Source organism: Cetorhinus maximus, chromosome 5 (assembly GCF_964194155.1).
Source record: "Cetorhinus maximus chromosome 5, sCetMax3.hap1.1, whole genome shotgun sequence".
In the NCBI taxonomy this organism is placed as follows: domain Eukaryota; kingdom Metazoa; phylum Chordata; class Chondrichthyes; order Lamniformes; family Cetorhinidae; genus Cetorhinus; species Cetorhinus maximus.
This window is the reverse complement of record NC_135883.1, coordinates 167,293,432-167,313,276: the sequence shown is the minus strand read 5'-3', so window position 1 is coordinate 167,313,276 and position 19,845 is coordinate 167,293,432. Positions and strand designations below refer to the sequence as shown.

The 19,845-nt window shown below is 43.0% G+C and overlaps 1 protein-coding gene across 1 annotated transcript in view; it reads left to right on the top strand.

Moving 5' to 3' along the window:
- LOC144681151 (dynein axonemal heavy chain 8-like) overlaps positions 1-19,845 on the top strand; it is a 1,659,468-nt gene that overhangs the window by 1,584,211 nt on the left and 55,412 nt on the right. Inside the window, exons 65-66 of the mRNA XM_078542878.1 lie at positions 10,881-10,999; positions 14,208-14,330. Of these exons, the coding sequence (XP_078399004.1) occupies positions 10,881-10,999; positions 14,208-14,330 (242 nt within the window). The remainder of the gene's footprint in view (positions 1-10,880; positions 11,000-14,207; positions 14,331-19,845) is intronic.

The following is a 19,845-nucleotide window of genomic DNA, read 5'->3' as shown; positions in this document are numbered from 1 at the left end:
CCTCACACCCCGCTTCTTGTAAAGACTCCATCCCATTCTCTCAGTTCCTTCGCCTCCGTCGCATCTGTTCTGATGACGCTACCTTCAAAAACAGCTCCTCTGACATGTCCTCCTTCTTCCTTAACCGAGGCTTTCCACCCACGGTCGTTGACAGGGCCCTCAACCGTGTCCGGCCCATATCCCGCGCATCCTCCCTCATGCCTTCTCCTCCTTTCCAGAAACATGATAGGGTCCCCCTTGTCCTCACTTATCACCCCACCAGCCTCCGCATTCAAAGGATCATCCTCCGCCATTTCCGCCAACTCCAGCATGATGCCACCACCAAACACATCGTTCCCTCCGGGACACCCTGGTCCACTCCTCCATCACCCCCTACTCCTCAACCCCCACTTATGGCACCTCCCCATGCCCACGCAGAAGATGCAACACCTGCCCCTTCACTTCCTCTCTCCTCACCGTCCAAGGGCCCAAACACTCCTTTCAAGTGAAGCAGCATTTCACTTGCATTTCCCCTAACTTAGTCTACTGCATTCGTTGCTCCCAATGCGGTCTCCTCTACATTGGAGAGACCAAACGCAAACTGGGTGACCGTTTTGCGGAACACCTGCGGTCTGTCCGCAAGAAAGACCCAAACTTCCCTGTCGCTTGCCATTTTAACACTCCACCCTGTTCTCTTGCCCACATGTCTGTCCTTGGCTTGCTGCATTGTTCCAGTGAAGCCCAACGCAAACTGGAGGAACAGCACCTCATCTTCCGACTAGGCACTTTACAGCCTTCCGGGCTGAATATTGAATTCAACAACTTTAGATCTTAAACTCCCCCTCCCCCCATCCCCACCCCGTTTCTCCCACCCCCCCCCTTTTTTTTTCAATAATTTATATAGATTCTTCTTTCCCCACCTATTCCCATTATTTTTAAATCTAAAACTAAAACCTTGTTAGTCTGTCCACCCCTTCCCCACTAGAGCTGTACTTTGAGTATCCTGTCTTCCATTCTTAATTAGCACTTTTCTTAGACAAATATCACCACCTTCAACACCTCTTTGATCCTTTTGTCTGTGACATCTTTTGATTATCTGCTCCTATCACTGCTTATCTCCACAATCACCACACCCTCAACTTCCCTCTTCCCCCCCCCCACCTTAAACTAGTTTATATTTCTCCCTTCTCCTAACTATGCTTCAGTTCTGCCGAAGGGCCATGAAGGCTCGAAACGTTAACTGATTTCTTCTCCGCCGATGCTGCCAGACCTGCTGAGTTTTTCCAGGTAATTCTGTTTTTGTTTTATATCAAACATGTGTTCTTAGACTTATAGTAAGATGTCCTTATACTTATAATCCAGACCCCATGCAATAAAGAACATGCCATTTGCCTTCCTAATTACTTGCTGTACTTGAATGCTAATTTTTTACTTTTCTTGGAAAAAGGACAAGCAAAGCCTAAGTTCCCTGAATCTTGAGAGAGATAGAAGCAGAAAAAAAGAGTGTGTATGGCACATCAGGTTGATTATACAAGTGGGAACAAAGCTAAGTTTAGAAAATTCAAAGTGGAAGTGAAAAAAATGAGGGATAAAGTGAGACTATGAAAATATATGGTCAGCTTAAGTAAAAGGGAATGCAGAAGACTTCTATACACATATACATAGTAAAAGGGTAATAAGAGGAGGGGTGGTGGTGATTAGAGACCAAAAAGGGGATTGATGCATAGTAACAGAGGGCATGGCTGAAATACTAAATGTGTACTTTGCATCTGGCTTTACCTAGCAAAAAGATATTGCTAAAATTGTGAAAGAGGACAGAATTCAAACATTTGTCCAGATGAGTGTGGTCCCAACAACACTCAAGAAGCATGACACCATTCAAGACAAAGTAGCCCACTTAATTGGCATCCCATTCACCACCTTAAACATTCACTCCCTCCACCACCGATGCACAGTGGCAGCAGTGTGTACTATATATAAGATGCACTGCATTAACTCTCCAAGCCTCCTTTGACGGCACCTTTAAAACCCAAAATCTGTACCACCTAGAAGGACAATGGCAGCAGATGCATGGGAACACCGCCACCTACAAGTTCCCTTCCAAGCCACACACTAATCTGACCTGGAAATATATCGCCACTCCTTCACTATTGCTGAATCAAAATCCTGGAAGCCCCTTCCTAATAGCACAGTGGGTGGTGGACTGCAGCGGTTCAAGAAGGCAGCTCACCACCACTTTCTCAAGGGCAAGTAGGGATGGGCAATAATTGCTGGCCTTGCTATCAATGCTCACATCCCATGACAGAAGAAGAAAAAAGCAGTAGAGACTCCATGGACTGTAGGATTTAGAAAGAAGTGCAAAGGAATAAAGAAAGCAAATGAGAGCTGCAATACAAGGAAAAATGTGTGAGGGATTTCAAGGATAATGAGTAACATTCATACCATACAAGTGCCAGGCAATGACCATCTCCAACAAGAGAGAATCTAACCATCTCCATTTGACATTCAAGGGAATCACCATTGCTGAATCCCTGACTATCAACATTCTGGAGTTTACCATTAACCAAAAAACTGAACTGGACTAGCCAAATATATACTGTGGCTACAAGAGCAGGTCAGAGGCTGGGAATCCTGCAGTGAGTAACTCACCTCCTGACTCCCCAAAACCTGTCCACCATCAACAAGGCACAAGTCTGGAATGGGATGAAATACTGTCCACTTGCCTGGATGAATGCAGCTCCCACAACACTCAAGAAGCTGGACACCATCTAGGATAAAGCAGCCCGCTTGATTCGCACCCCATCCACCACCTTCAATATTCACTCCCTCCACCACCGACATACAGTGGCAGGGTATGTACCATGCAATTTGTCAAGCCTCCTTCAACAGCACCATCCAAACTTGCAACCTTTATCACAGAGAAAGACAAGGGCAGCAAATGCATAGGATCACCACCACTTGCAAATTCCCCTCAAAGCTTCACACCAACGTGACTTGGAACTCCATCAGTGTTCCTTCACTGTCGCTGGGTCAAAATCTTAGAACTTCCCTCCCAGCAGTACTTGAGTATGCCGATGCCACATGGACTGCAATGGTTCAAGTAGGTGGCTCACCACCATCTTCTCAAGGGCAATTAGGGATGGGCAACAAATGCTGGTCTAGCCAGTGATGCTCATATCCCGTGAAAGAATAAATTACAAAAAAGGACAGCACTGATGAAGAATAGAAGTATTTTTCAAGAAAGAAGTGGCTAAGTATAATGTGGGCCCCTTAAAGAGAGACATAAGTGCTTTTGTAATTGAAAATGTTGTTAGGATCTGGAATACACTGCCTGAGAGAGTGGTGGAAACAGGGTCAATTGAGGCTTTCAAAAGGGAATTTGGATCATTATCTGACAACTTGCAGGGCTATGGTGAAAGGGCACTCAGTGAATTACTCCTTCAGAGAACCAGCATTGACACGATGGGCCAAATGACCCTTTCTGTTCTGTAATAATTCTATGATTTTATGAAAATGATAAAAATACACACTTGTATTGGACTTCACAGTACTGGATGAGGATAAAGTACAAGAAAAATAAGGAAAAGGAAAAAGAATTAATCAAGTGGAGCAATTTACTTGGTTTAATATAAGTTAAGAAATGGTAATGGAGAAAATAATGTGACAAAAGATAGATAAATCTGCAGGGCCTGATCATTCCTAACCCACTGTTATAAAAGTAGAAGGTTGTAGAGATTGTGGGCATAATTTTCCAAAATTCCTTTAAAACGTGAATTATCTCCATAGTTTGGAAAACTGCCAATGTCACTCCACTATTTAAGGAGGATAAGAGAAATCAACGAGGAAGTTATAGCCCTATTTGTCTAATTTCTATTGTGAGGAAGTTACTAGAATCTGTTATTAGGCACAGAGTGACTGAGCCCTTAGATAAGCATGTACCTATTGGAGAAACAAAGAACACATTTGTGAACATATGAACCTAAACCACATGGACTGCAGTGGTTCAAGAAAGCAGCTCACCATCACCTTCTCAAGGGCAATTAGGGATGGGCAATAAATGCTGGCCTAGCCAGTGATGTCACATCCCATTAACGAATAAAAAAAATTACAAACATATGAGTTAGGAGCAGAGGTAGGCCACTTGACCCTGCTCCGCGATTCAATAAGATCACGGCTGATTTGATTGTAACCTCAACTTCATATTCCCACCTACCCCAAATAACTTTTCACCTCCTTGCTTATCAAGAACCTATCGCCCTCTGCCTGAAAAATATTCAAAGTCTTTGCTTCCACCGCCTTTTGAGGAAGACTGTTCCAAGGACTCATAATCCTCTGAGAGAAAAAAAATTCTCCTCTCCTCTGTCTTAAATGATCCTCATTTCTAAACAGTGACATCTAGTTCTTAACATTGAGTTCAACAGCTTCAGACCATGAACTCTGTCCTCCATTTTGATTTTATTCCCCAAACTTCTCCCCATACAGAGCCAGTCTGTAACTTGTCCTTATGTTTTGCTTTCAGAAAGCGCTGACCTTTTTTCTTCTATCTGATCTTTATGCCACTATCAGCACCTGTGTTAGTCTTTCATTACCATTCCCTTTGTCTTGTGTTCATGACATCTTTGTCAAATCCCTCCTGAGTTCCCACCAGTCCTGAACTTCTATTTTGCTCCACCTGCTCTATTCCTTCTCTTCAGCTCTGAAGAAGAGTCATACAGACTCGAAACTTTAACTCTGTTTCTCTCTTCACCGATGCTGCCAGACCTGCTAAGCTTTCCCAGCATTTTCGGTTTGTATCAACTATTTCCCTAGCCACTTCTTTTACAAGCCGAGGATGAAGTCCATCAAGACCCGTGGACTTATCGACCTAAAGCTCCAACAATTTGCTCAGCAACGCTTGTGATTGTAATTTTCTTGAGTTCCTCTCTCCCTTCCATTCCTGATTTACAGCTATTTCTGGGATGTTACTTGTATCCTTTGTAGTGAAGACCGATGCAAAATACCTGTTCAATTGATCTGCCATCTCCTTATTTTCCATTATTAATTCCCCAGACTCATTTCCTATAGGACCAACACTCACTTTGTTAGCTCTTTTCTTTTTTAAACATGTATAGAAACTCTTACTATCTGTCTTTATATTTCTAGCTAGGTTTCTCTCATACTTTAATTTTTTCTTCCTTTATCAATCTTTAAGTCATTCTTCGATGTTTCCATATTCTGTCCAATCTTCTGACCGGTCACCCATCTTTGCACTATTATATGCTTTTTCTTTAAGTTTGATACTATTTTTAACTTTTTTAGTTAACCACGGATGGTGGGTCCTTCTCTTGGAATTTTTCTTCCTCATTGTAATGTGCCTATTCTGTGTATTCTGAAATATCCCCCTAAATGTCTGCCACAGCATCTCTATTGACCTATTCTGTAACCTCATTTGCCAGGTCACTTTGGCTAGCTCTGTTTTCATGCCCTCATAATTTCCCTTATTTACGTTTAAAATACTAGTCTTGGATCTACTCTTCTTTCCCTCAAACAGGATCGCTGCTACCTAGGGGCACTTTCACTATGAGGTTATCAATTAATCCTATCTCATTGCACAATACCAAGTCCATTACAGCCTGCTCTCTGGTCAGCTCCAGAACGTGCTGTTCTAAGAAACTATCCCAAGAACATTCAATGAAGATCTAGGCTGCCTCTGGCCATCTGATTTTTCAAGTCTATATTTAGATTAAAATTTCCCATGATTATTGCCTTGCCTTGCTTACAAGCTCCCATTATTTCTTCCTTTATACCCTATCCTAACATGTGGCCACAGTTAGGGGGCCTGTACACCACTCCCACAAGTGACTTCTTGTCTTTACCATTTGTCAACTCTACCCAAACCACTTCTACATCATGGCTTCCTGAAATTAGACCATCCCTCATTATTGTATAATATAATTATTAATTAACAAAACCACTCCTCCATCTTTTCCTAGCTTCCTGCCCTTCCTAAATGTCATGAAACCTTTAATATTCAGGTATATAATCTTTGTCATCCTGCAGCAACTCAAGACTGGGCAACCATGAGGTGCCATGGGCCATCATCAGCAGTAGAATTGTACTCAAACACAATCTTCAACCACATGGCCTGGCATATTCCCCATTCTACCACTACCACCAAGCCAGGGGATCAACCCTGGTTCAATGAAGAGTGCAGAATGGCATGACAAGAGCAGCACCAGGCATACCTAAAAATGAAGTATCAACCTGGTGAAGCTACAACACAGGGCTACTTGCATGCCAAACAGCATAAGCAGCAAGTGATAGACAGAGCTAAGCAATTCCACAACCAACAGATCAGATCTAAGCTCTGCAGTCCTGCCCCATCCAGCCGTGAATGGTGGTGGACAATTAAATAACTCTCTGGAGGAGGAGGCTCCACAAATATACCCATCCTAAATGAAGGGGGAGCCCAGCACATCAGTGCAAAAGATAAGGCTGAAGCATTAGCTACAATCTTCAGCCAGAAGTAACCGAGTGCATGATCCATCTTGGCCTCCTCCTGAGGTCCCCAGCATCACAGGTGTCAGCCTTCAGCCAATTCAATTCACTCGACAGGATATCAAGAAACGGCTGAAGGCACTGGATACTGCAAAGGCTATGGGCCCGGACAATATTCCGGCGATAGTACTGAAGACTTGTGCTACAGAACTTGTCACATCCCTAGCCAAGCTGTTCCAGTACATCTACAATACTGGCATCTACCGGGTAATGTGGAAAATTGCCCAGGTATGTCCTGCACACAAAAAGCAGGACAAATCAAACGCAGCCAAATACTGCCCCATCAGTCTACTCTCCATCATCAGTAAAGTAATCGAAGGGGTCGTCAACAGTGGTATCAAGCGGCACTTGCTTAGCAATAACCTGCTTACTGATGCTGAGTTTGGTTACCACAAGGGTCACTTAGCTTGTAACCTCATTACAGCCTTGGTTCAAACATAGTATAAAGAGCTGAAGTCCTGAGGTGAGGTGAGAGCGACTGCCCTTGACATCAAGGCCGCATTTGACCGAGTCTGGCATCAGGGAGCCCGAGCAACACTGGAGTCAGTGGGAATCAGGGGGGAAGCTCTCTGCTGGTTGAATCATACTTAGCACAAAGGAAACTGGTTGTGGTTGTTGGAGGTCAGCCATCTCAGCTCCAGGACATCACTGCAGTAATTCCTCAGGGTAATGTCCTTGGCCCAACCTTATTCAGCTGCTTCATCAATGACCTTCCTTCCATCATGAGTTCAGAAGTGGGGATCTTCGCTGATGATTACACAAAGTGCCAGGCAATGACCATCTCCAACAAGAGAGAATCTAGCCATCGCCCCTTGACTTTCAATAACATTACCATCACTGAATCCCCCACTATCAACATCCTGGGGGTTACCATTGATCAGATGCTGAAGTGTACTAGCCATGTAATTACTATGGCTACAAGAACAGGTCAGAGGCTGTGGTGAGTAACTCACCTCCTGACTCCACAAAACCTGTCCACTATCTACAAGGCACAAGTCAGGAGTGTGATGGAATATTCTCCATTTGCCTTGATGAGTACAGTTCCCAACAACACTCATAGAAACATAGAAACTAGGAGCTGGAGTAGGCCATTCAGCCCTTCGAGCCTGCTCCGCCATTCATTATGATCATGGCTGATCATCCAACTCAATAGCCTGCTCCCGCTTTCTCCCCATACCCTTTGACCTCTTTCGCCCCAAGAGCTATATCTAACTCCTTGAAAACATACAATGTTTTGGTCTCAACTACATTCTGTGGTAATGAATTCCACAGGCTCATCACTCTCTGGGTGAAGAGATTTCTCCTCATCTCAGTCCTAAATGGTCTATCCTGTATCCTTAGACTGTGACCCCTGGTTCTGGACTCCCCCACCATTGGGAACATCCTTCCTGCATCTACCCTGTCTAGTCCTGTTGGAATTTTATAGGTTTCTATGAGATCCCCCCTCATTCTTCTGAACTCCAGCGAATATAATCCTAATTGACTCAATCTCTCCTCATATGTCAGTCCTGTCATCCCAGGAATCAGTCGGGTAAACCTTCGCTGCACTCCCTCTATAGCAAGTACATCCTTCCTCAGATAAGGAGACCAAAACTGCACACAATATTACAGGTGTGATCTCACCAAGGCCCTGTACATTTGCAGTAAGACATCCCTGTTCCTGTACTCGAATCCTCTTGCTATGAAGGCCAACATACCATTTGCCTTCTTTACCGCCTGCTGCATCTGCATGCTTACCTTCAGCAACTGGTGTACAAGGACACCCAGGTCTCATTGCACATTCCCCTCTCTCAATTTATAGCCATTCAGATAATAATCTGCCTTCCTGTTTTTACTACCGAAATGGATAACCTCACATTTATCCACATTATACTGCATCTGCCATGCATTTGCCCACTCACTCAACTTGTCCAAATCACACTGAAGCATCTCTGCATCCTCTTCACAGCTCACCCTCCCACCCAGCTTTGTGTCATCTGCAAATTTGGAGATATTACATTTAATTCCCTCATCTAAATCAATATATATTGTGAATAACTGGGGTCCCAGCACCGATCCCTGCAGTACCCCGCTAGTCATTGCCTGCCATTCAGAACAAGACCCGTTTATTCCTATTCTTTGTTTCCTGTCTGCCAACCAGTTTTCTATCCATCTCAATACACTACCCCCAATCCCATGCGCTTTAATTTTACATGCCAATCTCTTATGTGGGACTTTGTCGAAAGCCTTCTGAAAGTCCAAATAAACTACATCCACTGGCTCCCTCTCATCAACTCTACTAGTTACATCCTCGAAAAATTCCAGTAGATTTGTCATGAGGGTGAAGAAGCTTGATGCCGTCCAGGACAAAGCGGCCCACTTGATTCGCACCCCTTCCCAAACATTTACTCCCTTCACCACCGACACACAGTGGCAGCAGTGTGTACCATCTACAAGATGCACTTCAGGAACTCACCAAGGCTCCTTCAACAGCACCTTCCAAACCCACAACCACCACCAACTAGATAGACAAGGGCAGCAGATACATGGGAACATAACCACTTGGAACTTTCCCTCCAAGTCACTCACCATCCTGACTTGGAAATATATCACTGTTCCTTCACTGTTGTTGAGTCAAAATCTTTGAACTCACTCCCTAACAGCACTGTGGGTGTACCTACACCACATGGACTGCAGTGGTTAAAGAAGGCAGCCCACCACCACCTTCTTAAGGGCAATTGGGATGGGTAATAAATGCTAGCCTAGCCGGCGATATCCATATGCCATGAATGAGTAAAAAAAGCTATGTCTCTGTAATGGATATTAGATCATTTCATGTGTAGATCATCCCAATGGCACAGCCCCCAATTTCCCTAGGACTCGTGCCAGTGCCCCATGAACCAGAACTCAGATCTCCCACACCAATCTTTGAGCCATGCATTCATCTCTCAAATTTAATTTACCCTGTGCCAAATTGCACATGGTTCAGGTAACAATCCAAAGATTGTTTTTATTCATTCATTGTTTTTATTCATCCACTCCCCCCACCTAATGGCATTCTTCACCATGGTGCCATGGTCAGTCTGCTCATCAACATTGCAGTTCTTTTCCTCATCCACAGGTAGTAAGCACCTCGTACCTCTTGGACAAAGTCAGGGGCTGAGCTCCTCCATCACTACATACTGGTTCCCCTTACCTGCCTGCCTCACAGTCACATCCTCTTGTTCCTGACCATTAACCAATTCTAATGTTCTGCCTAACCTATGGAGAGTGACTGGCTCCTGGAACAGGAACTGGAGAGTCCAGCTAACTTTCTCTCTCGCTAATGCCCCACAATGTCCACAACCCAGACTCCAGCTCAGCAACTTGAAGCTGAAGTTGGCTCAGCTGCAGACACTTTCTGCAGATATGGTTGCCCAGGATTACAGTGCATTCCACAGATTCCCATTAGCTGCAGTTACAGAACACCACCAGCCCTGGCATTTCTGTCCAACCTTATTTGTTTAATTAGTCAATTAGTTAATAATTTACACAGATAAAATAATAGAAAGCTGCACTCACCCTAGCTTGGAGGCAAGGAAGGAAACTCACTTGCCATTGGAGGTTGAAAAGAAGTAGAAAAAGGAGCACCTCTTTCCCCCTCTGCCCTGAATTCCCACCTGAACTAATTCCCAACTTCTCGCTCAATCTATGTCCCACTCGATCATAGTTTGGCGTCCGCGGGCATCCCCCAGCACATCTTCTGGGCTACCTCTGGGGTACAACCATTCAAAGAGCAGAAGGTCTGGGTCAGAGAGCCTTATAATCCAAGTTTGCTCATGGCACCAGGATAGATTGCACAGTCAATCGTGAAATTGGGAGCAGAAATTTGCATAAAGTTGATTAGAGTGAATTAATCATTAGTTCATTAATTAATGAGTGGAAAAACAAGCAAATGGGGTCCAATGTGGGAAAATGTGAGGTCATCCATTTTGGACCTAAGAAATATAAATTGAAGTATTTTCTAAATAGCAAGAAACTTGGAACTGTGAAGTAGCAGAGAGATTTGGGAGTCAAGCTGCAGAAATTATTTAATAGGCACAAAAACAAATTTAAAAGGTTATTGAAATGTTGGATACTTTTGGAAGCGATAGCATAGAAGAGGAAAATCAAAACTACCTTACTGCAGAGGGAACACTAACTTTCATATTCAACTGATTATAATTATGTTTAAATTATTTTCCAGCAAAAGAAATACAAATGATAAGCAATGTAGAAACGAATAGCAGGTAAAATGTAAATGGAGTTTAAGATACTTGGTACTGCTCACAAATCTTTTATTATTGCTGAAATCTGTTATAAATATCTGTACAATAATAAAAGTAATTTCTATTCCTACTTTTCAGATATCGGCGAAGAACGCATATAACCCCCAAATCTTACCTTGCCTTTATAAACAGCTACAAATCTGTTTACACGAACAAACATGTAAGCATCAATGAACTAGCAGAGCACATGCAAATTGGTAAGTAAATTTCTATGGACAAATTTCTAGTGCCAGCTTTTGAATGCATGTGGCATTGTGCCATCTCAATTAGAAAGAAAAGTTACTAACCATGATGATGTGTAAATACTCCAATTCTTTTTTTCTGGGGTGTGGATGATGCTGGTAAGAATACACCAAGAAGGAGGTAGTGGGCAACCTTCCTGAAGAGTCTGAGAGTTTTCTGTATATCATATTCTGTTTGTTCAACATATATATTTTTTATATATATATAAAATCTGAACAACTACAGGTGAATGTCTCTGCTGTTGAGAGGTGTGGATGAGTGGCTCTGGTAGTATCTGGCATGGGAGGAGGATGCTGTTATCCTGAGAGAGGTTATCAGGTACCTCTCACATGCAGCCAAGGCCACTTTCCTGTGCAGTACCACAGCAATCCCAGGACTCAGCTGAAAAAGAGTGCAGATGTACTATCTCAAAAGGCCTTTTCATTAGTATCCCCCAAAACATTGATGGCAGCTATCTGAGCTTTCAGGGCGACAATCGATGTTGCCATAGTAACCATCTGAGCTGTGTTAAGAGACTTCATCATGGCGAATTCCCCTTTTGGTGTGATTAAAACAGGAAACAGAGAGTAGGCATAAATGGGTCATTTTCTGGTTGGCAGGATGTGACAAGTGGTGTGCCACAGATATCAGTGCTGGGGCCTCAACATTTTATGATTTATGTAAAGTATTTGGATGAAAGGACCGATGGTGTGGTTGCTAAATTTGCTGATGACACAAAGTTAGATAGGAAAGTAAGTTGTGAAGAGGACATAAGGAGGCTATAAAAGGATCTAGATAGGTTATGTGAGTGGACAAAGATCTGACAAATTTAGTATAATGTAGGAAAATGTGAAGTTGCCCATTTTAGCAGGTGTTATGAAAATATAATCATTTTCATAGTATTATTGTGATTTATTGTAAAAGTGGGATAACAGTGAGGTTTGGATTAGTTTCTCTGTGTGTATGTGTGTGTGTGTGCTGGAGGGTAATTTAATTGAATTAGAGACAGCTGGTCTGGAGATTTTGAGTTAACAGCAAGAAGCTAGATTTGAAATGCTAAATACGTAAACATGGCTAAAGTTTTAGAATGTGAGGTGTAAGGAAAATTTGCATTTTTAGGTAAACCAGAGTAGTTTGAATTTCAATGAGATGGTAAAAAGTTACACCTAGCCAGAAGAAGCCAAGCCAAACAGTGTGTTTATTTTTCCCAAAGGTTACTGATAAAATTAGTACTATGAAAGATTTATATTATAAGTAAAATTTCAAAAACATATGGGAACAATGGAATTTGCATTAAAGAGGGAAAACATGTATTAGGAGAGAAGGCTATGTGTAAGGGAAGAAAGAATTCTAAGATCTAACAAGTGTCAAAAAGCCTCCAGCCTCTATGCATCAAGTTGTTGTCTACAGGAACCAAAGCTAAGAAAACTCATTTCAAATGCGACTGTCCAGGGTATTGTGTTGCTTTGCCTGGGTCTGTTTAAATCTATTTGTTCTAACTATTGACTTAACAGAGGTGTAACTGGGAGTCAGATTAATTAGGGGTTTATCGTGTTATTGTAGTAGTAATTTGTAGACCTATGTACGTGCTTGAAATCTTTTCTTTTGTTAATAAATGTTTAATTTAGTTTTCTAAAAAACCCATGAAGTCATGGTGGTCCTATTACTTCTGAATTCAAGGCATACATCTTGAAATAAAATACAAATTGCAAAACAGTTATGACCAGTTGATCAAGTTTCCCTCGTGGATTTGATCTGCCTGGCACACATCATCTGCCACGTCATAACACAGGATGAATAAAAAAGAAGAATATTATCTAAGGGGTGAGAGATTGCAGAGCTCTGAGATTCAGAGAGATCTGGGTATCCTAGTACATAAACCACAGAAGGTTAGTATGCAGGTACAGCAAGTAATCAGCAAAGCTAATAGAATGTTATCAATTATTGCAAGAGGAATTCAATACAAGAGTAGGGACATTATGCTTCAGCTACACACCGCATTGGTGAGACCGTAGCCATGAGCTTATTGAATTGCGGAGTAGGATCAAGGAGCTGAGTGGCCTACTCCTGCTCCTAATTTATATGTTCATATGTATGTATTCTTTCAGAAGAGGAAACATCCCGTCCTACCCTGTCAAGACCTCTCAGGATCTTGAAGGTTTCAATCAAGTCGCCTCTTACTATTCTTAATTCCAGTAGATACAAGCCTAGCCAGTCCAAGACAACCCACCCATTCCTGGTATTCATGTAATAAACCTTCTCTGAACTACTTCTAACACATTTACCTCCTTCCTTAAATAAGGAGACCACTACTGTACACAGTACTCCAGATGTATCTCGCTAGTGCTCTGTACAACTGAAGCGTAATCTCCCTACTTTTGTATTCAATTCCCCTCGCAATAAATGATAATATTCTATTAGCTTTCCTAATTACTTGCTGTAATGCTAACCTTTTGTGATTCATGCACTAGGACACCTAGATCCTTCTGAATCTCAGAGCTCTGCAATCTCCCACCATTTTGAAATATGCCTTTTTATTCTTCCTGCCAAAATGGACAATTTCATATTTGCCCACATTATACTCCATTTGCCAGATCTTTGCCCACATACTTAACCTATCTATGTCTCTTTGTAGCCTCCTTATGGCCTCTTCTCCCCTACTTTCTTACTTATCTTTGTGTCATCAGCAAAATTAGCAACCATACTGTAGTAATTGTAAGTTAATCCTTTTATACTGTTATGGGGATCATGTGGCTGTACAGACAAATCAACCCTAAGTGTGGGTAATTTTAAGGGTGGAGTTTTCTAGCCTTGGTCTCAGTACAAGCATATAGCTTCTTCAGGAGCTCTGTAAATAAAGTTTACTGTTTCTAACAAGAAGCCTGTCCAGTACTCCAAATTTTTTACAATTGGCGACAAGGATAAATAGCTCCAATACTGCACCTCACCTCTTGAATGTGATTATTTCAAATTTTAAGGGAAGAAAGAAAAGTATACTCACCAGCAATGCTACTCTTCAGCAGATCTGACCCGCATGATTCATCCATCGAGGACTGGAGTCAGTACATAGACACCTAGGTTTCTACTTTATGGTGAATGAAATAATGGCAGAGGAGAAACAGAAGGTAATTCTCCTAAGTGTCTGCGGAAGCAAAACGTATAACCTAATCCGTGGTCTGACAGCTCCGAACGTGCCAAATTCCAGATCCTTCAATGAGTTAGCAGACCTCACGATGGCACATTTGCAGCCTAAACCACTGGTGATCATGCAAAGATTCAAGTTCAACTCTCGGGTAAAGGCTCCCGGTGAGTCGATCACAATGTACATTATACATTGTTAACGAGCACTGTGACTTCGGTGCTACTCTAAACGATATGTTGTGAGATGGTTTGGTTTGCAGCGTACATGACACCACCATTCAGTGATGTTTATTTGCAAAAGTTAATATAGACCTGAAGTGCACCATGGAGATAACGCTAGCAATGGAGAGTGCTGAAGGGGACTCACAGGCTTTGCAGAGTGTGCAACATGGTGCCATTCTGCAGTTAGGGTGAAACCTACTGCCAGGCGCAGCGCAAAGACCAGGGAGGCAACCACAAAGCAGGACAAGATCCCTACTGCTCAAGAGAAAAAGAAATGCTGGCATCAGCTCCCCAATAATTCAGAAATTAAAGTATTACTGATGGGGGGGTAATCATATATCAGAAACCTGCAGATTTGAAGAGGCAGAATGCCACTACTGTCACAAAAAATACATGTTATAAAACAACACAGGGCAAGATCACAACAGCGATTCAGATAGCAGGCCAAGTTGAATGAAGTGCACAATTTGGATGAACCAGAACCAGCTGGTTCTGATATCGATTCCCTATACAACCTCAAGGCCAGGAAAACTGAACAAATCACCATTACCCTTCAAGTAAATGGAAAGTCTGTAGTCATGGAGGTTGACACAGGAGCATCGACCACTGTGGTGGGAGAACGCATCTTTAAGTACCTCAGAGAAGGTACCCAGCCGCTGAATCAGGAGCAAACCACGGCTCAGCTGAAAATGTATACTGGACAGGCAATACAGGTGAAAGGCATCACCTCTGTATCTATATCCTACAGGCAACAGACAGCCCAGCTGCTAGTAATTGTTGTAACAGGAGAAGGACCTAGCCTTCTGGGCCGTGATTGGCTGAAAGAAATTAAACTCAACTGGTCAGAAATTTTTCAAGTCAGAACAGGAGGAATTCCTGAGTTGTTAAAAAAGTATGACAGAGTATTCCGAGATGAGTTGGGAAAAATAAAAGGTCTACAAGCTAAAATACACGTGGATTCTGAAGCAACATCCTGGTTTTTTAAGGCAACAACTGTGCCTTATGCCCTAAAGGAGAAGGTGGATGCAGAATTGTGCCATTTGGAGAAGTTAGCAATAATCCAGCCAGTCCAATTTTCAGAATGGGCAGCACCCATAGTCCCTGTGATGAAACCAGAGCAAATCATTCACATCTACGGAGATTACAAATGAACTGTGAACAAGGCTGCTAAATTAGAAAAATGTCACCATAAACAACACAAGAGCCTGCACCAATATAAATGCCTACCCTTTGAAGTGTCATCTGGCTGTGTGCTTTTCCAAAGAGCCATGGAAAGCCTAACACAAGGACTTCGCCAAGTTATAGCATACCTGGATGATGTCCCGATCACAGGGTCAGCAGATGCAGGTCTAGGCCAACCTAGAAGAGGCTCTGAAGAGATCTTTGGAGGCTGGTGTACATTTGAAAAAAGAGAAGTGCACTTTCTAAGCAACTGAAGTCACAGAATCACGGAATCACACAGTGCAGAAGAGGCCCTTTGGCCCAAATAGCCAGCACCGACACGTGAGAAACACCTGACCTACCTACCTAATCCCATTTACCAGCACTTGACCCACAGCCTTGAATGTTATGACATGCCAAGTGCTCATCCAGGTACTTTTTAAAGGATGTGAGGCAACCCGCCTCCACCACCCTCCCAGGTAGTGCATTCCAGACCGTCACCACCCTCTGGGTAAAAAAGGTTTTCCTCACATCCCCTCTAAACCTCCTGCCCCTCACCTTGAACTTATGTCCCCTAGTGACTGACCCTTCAACTAAGGGGAACAGCTGCTCCCTATCCACCCTGTCCATGCCCCTCATAATCTTGCACACCTCGATCAGGTCGCCCCTCAATCTTCTCTGCTCCAACGAAAACAACTCAAGTCTATCCAACCTCTCTTCATAACTTAAATGTTTCATCCCAGGCAACATCCTGGTGAATCTCCTCTGCACCCCCTCCAGTGCAATCACATCCTTCCTATAATGTGGCGACCAGAACTGCACACAGTACTTCAGCTGTGGCCTCACTAAGGTTCTGTACAACTCCAATATGACCTCCCTACTTTTGTAATCTATGCCTCGATTGATAAAGGCAAGTGTCTCATATGCCTTTTTCACCACCCCACTAACATGCCCCTCCACCTTCAGAGATCTATGGACACACACGCCAAGGTCCCTTTGTTCCTCAGACCTTCCTAGTGTCATGCCGCTCATTGAATACTTCCTTGTCAAATTACTCCTTCCGAAGTGTATCACCTCACACTTTTCAGGGTTAAATTCCATCTGCCACTTATCTGCCCATTTGACCATCCCGTCTATATCTTCCTGTAGCCCAAGACACTCAACCTCACTGCTAACTACCCGACCAATCTTGGTCTCATCCACAAACTTACTAATCCTACCCCCCACATAGTCATCTATGTTGTTTATATAAATGACAAATAATAGGGGACCCAGCACAGATCCCTGTGGTACGCCACTGGACACTGGCTTCCAGTCACTAAAGCATCCTTCTGTCATCACCCTCTGGCTCCTACAACTAAGCCAATTTTGAATCCACCTTATCAAATTTACCCTGTATCCCACATTTGCCTTCTTTATAAGTCTCCCATGTGGGACCTTGTCAAAGTCACTTATTTGGGTCATTGAGTGGATGCCCAAGGTTTGCATCCATTAAAGGAGAAAGGCAGGGCAATCAAGGAAGTGCCCTCTCCTACCAACGTCACAGAGCTCAAGTCTTTTTTGGACATCGTAAATTATTACGGTCGCTTTTTGCTTAATCTGTCTACAGTGTTAACCCCTCTACACTTATTATTGAAGAAGAACCACCTGTGGTCCTGGAAGGCACTGCAAGCGGAAGCCTTCATAAAAGGCAAGAAGCTTTTACACCTGTCATGTCTGCTAGTACACTATGACCCATCTAAGAAATTAATACTCACTTATGATGCATCTCCCTATAGAGTGGGAGTGGCATTGTCACACAGGATGGAGGACGGACCAAAAGGATGTCTCCAGAACCCTCTCTGTAGCCAAGAAGGGTTACTCACAACTTAAAAAAGAAGACTTATCTGTCATATTTGGAGTGAAGAAGTTCCATCAATATCTGCATGATCGACACTTCACCATAGTGTCAGATCACAAACCACTGTTGGGTTTGTTTAGCGAAGATAAAGCAATCCCACCGATAGCCTTTTATGCACTGCCCGGGTGTGCATATAACAAATGCAGACGCCCTCAGTTGTCTTCCTTTGCCAGATAGAATTACACATGTTCCAGTATTTAACGAGGTTGTACTTGTGTTGAACTTCCTGGATTCCTCACCAATCTGTGCAAAACAGATAAAGAATTGGACAAACATGGATCCAATTTTATTAAGAGTCCGAAAACAGGAATTGCAAGAATGGTCAAATGCACAAGTCTCTGAAAAATTAAAACCATTCTATGTCCGTAAATCTGAACTGAGTTGTCAACATCGTATCTTGTTATGGGGGGCAAGAGTCGTTATCCCTTTGCAAGGAAGAAAACCACTATTGACAGAGCTTCATTGCGCGCATCCTGGTATTTTGAAAATGAAGATGCTCGCACAAAGTTATATCTGGTAGCCAGGTGTAGATAGTGATAGAGGAAAAAATGGTTAAATACTGTCTCAAGTGTCAACAACAGCAGAAGTTGCCTGTTTCAGCCCCATCGCATCCGTGGAAGTGGCCTGGGTTAGACTACATATAGACTGTGTAGGTCCATTTTTAAGGACCATGTTTTTAGTGATCATCAAAACACATTCAAAGTGGAATGATGTATATGAAGTGAGATCACCTACAGCGTGTGCAGCTATTGAAAAACTGTGCCAATGTTTTAGTGTACATGGCCTACCAGAAGTCATTGTTTCAGATAATGGCACTGCTTTCACGAGTACAGAATTCCTGAGATTCATGAACCCAAATGGGATTAAACCTGTCAGAACAGCACCGTATCATCCCTCATCCAATGGGTTAGCAGAAAGAGCAGTACAAACCTTTAAAAAAGGCATGAAGAAATTATCCGAAGGAACGTTAGAAACATGAAGTTCAAGATTTCTTTTCAACTACCGCATGACTCCTCGTGCAACCATGGGTTCAATACACTCTGAATTGTTAATGAAACACAGCCTTTGTACAAGATTGAGTCTAGTATTCCCTATCTTAGAGGAGAAGGTAGAGAAAAACCAGAATAGTCATAAAGTGAATCATAATGATCACAATAAAGATTGGAAATTTACTGTGGGAGAGACAGTTTTTGAGCGAATTTTGCAATTGGACCGAGGTGGGTTCTTGGTACAAATGTCTCTGAAACAGGACCTTTGTCATACCAAGTGGAAGTGGAAAACAGGATTGTTAGGAAACATATGGATCATCTCAGAAGTAGAGAGATACTCCAACAATCAGTTACTCCACCTCAAATTGAAGTCGAACCTTTGATCCCTGAGGTGCCAGATCGACATAGAATAGACATGCCTGATGTATCTATTGAAGTAAATAATTCTGAACTGCCATTGTCTAAGGATGTCCCTGATGCTGCAGTTCCTGGTCAAGTTGATCCAGTGGAAGAATCTCAAGTCATAAAGCTGTGTTGCTCTACGCAAATCAAAAAATCACCTCAAAGACTTGGTTCAAACATGGACAAAAGAGCTGAACTCCCGAGGTGAGGTGAGAGTGACTGCCCTTGACATCAAGGCCACATTTGACCAAGTGTGACATCAAGGAGCCCTAGAAAAACTGGAGTCAATGGGAATCAGGGGGAAAATTCTCCACCGGTTGGAGTCATACCTAGCACAAAGGAAGGTGGTTGTGGTTGTTGGCAGTCAGTCATCTCAGCCCCAGGACATCACTGCAGGAGTTCCTCAGGGCAGTGTCCTCGGCCCAACCATCTTCAGCTGCTTCATCAATGACCTTCCTTCCATCATAAGTTCAGAAATGGGGATGTTCTCTGATGATTGCACAATGTTCAGCACCATCGGCACTGAAGCAGCCCATGTCCAAATGCAGCAAGACCTGGACAATATCCAGGCTTGGGCTGACAAGTGGCAAGTAACATTTGCGCCACACAAGTGCCAGGTAATGATCATCTCCAACAAGAGAGAATCTAACCATCACCTCTTGACGTTCAATGGCATTTGCATCACTGAATCCTCCACTTTCAACATCCTGGGGGTCACCATTGACCAGATACTGGACTGGACTAGCCATATAAATACTGTGGCTACAAGAGCAGGTCAGAGGCTATGAATCCTAGATCATTAAGATCAGTAGATAACAAATATTATGCACTGTGTACATTGACCTTAACTGGCACAGGCCTTTGCTCATCCATTTTTGGGCACAATCTATTTCTAGGCCAGTATTCTAACTGACTACTTGGTCAAAAGAGTATGCTTTGTTTGATGGTTGATTGTCCTTTCAATACATCCGAGCAACCCCAATCCCAACAGGACTGGGACAACCCC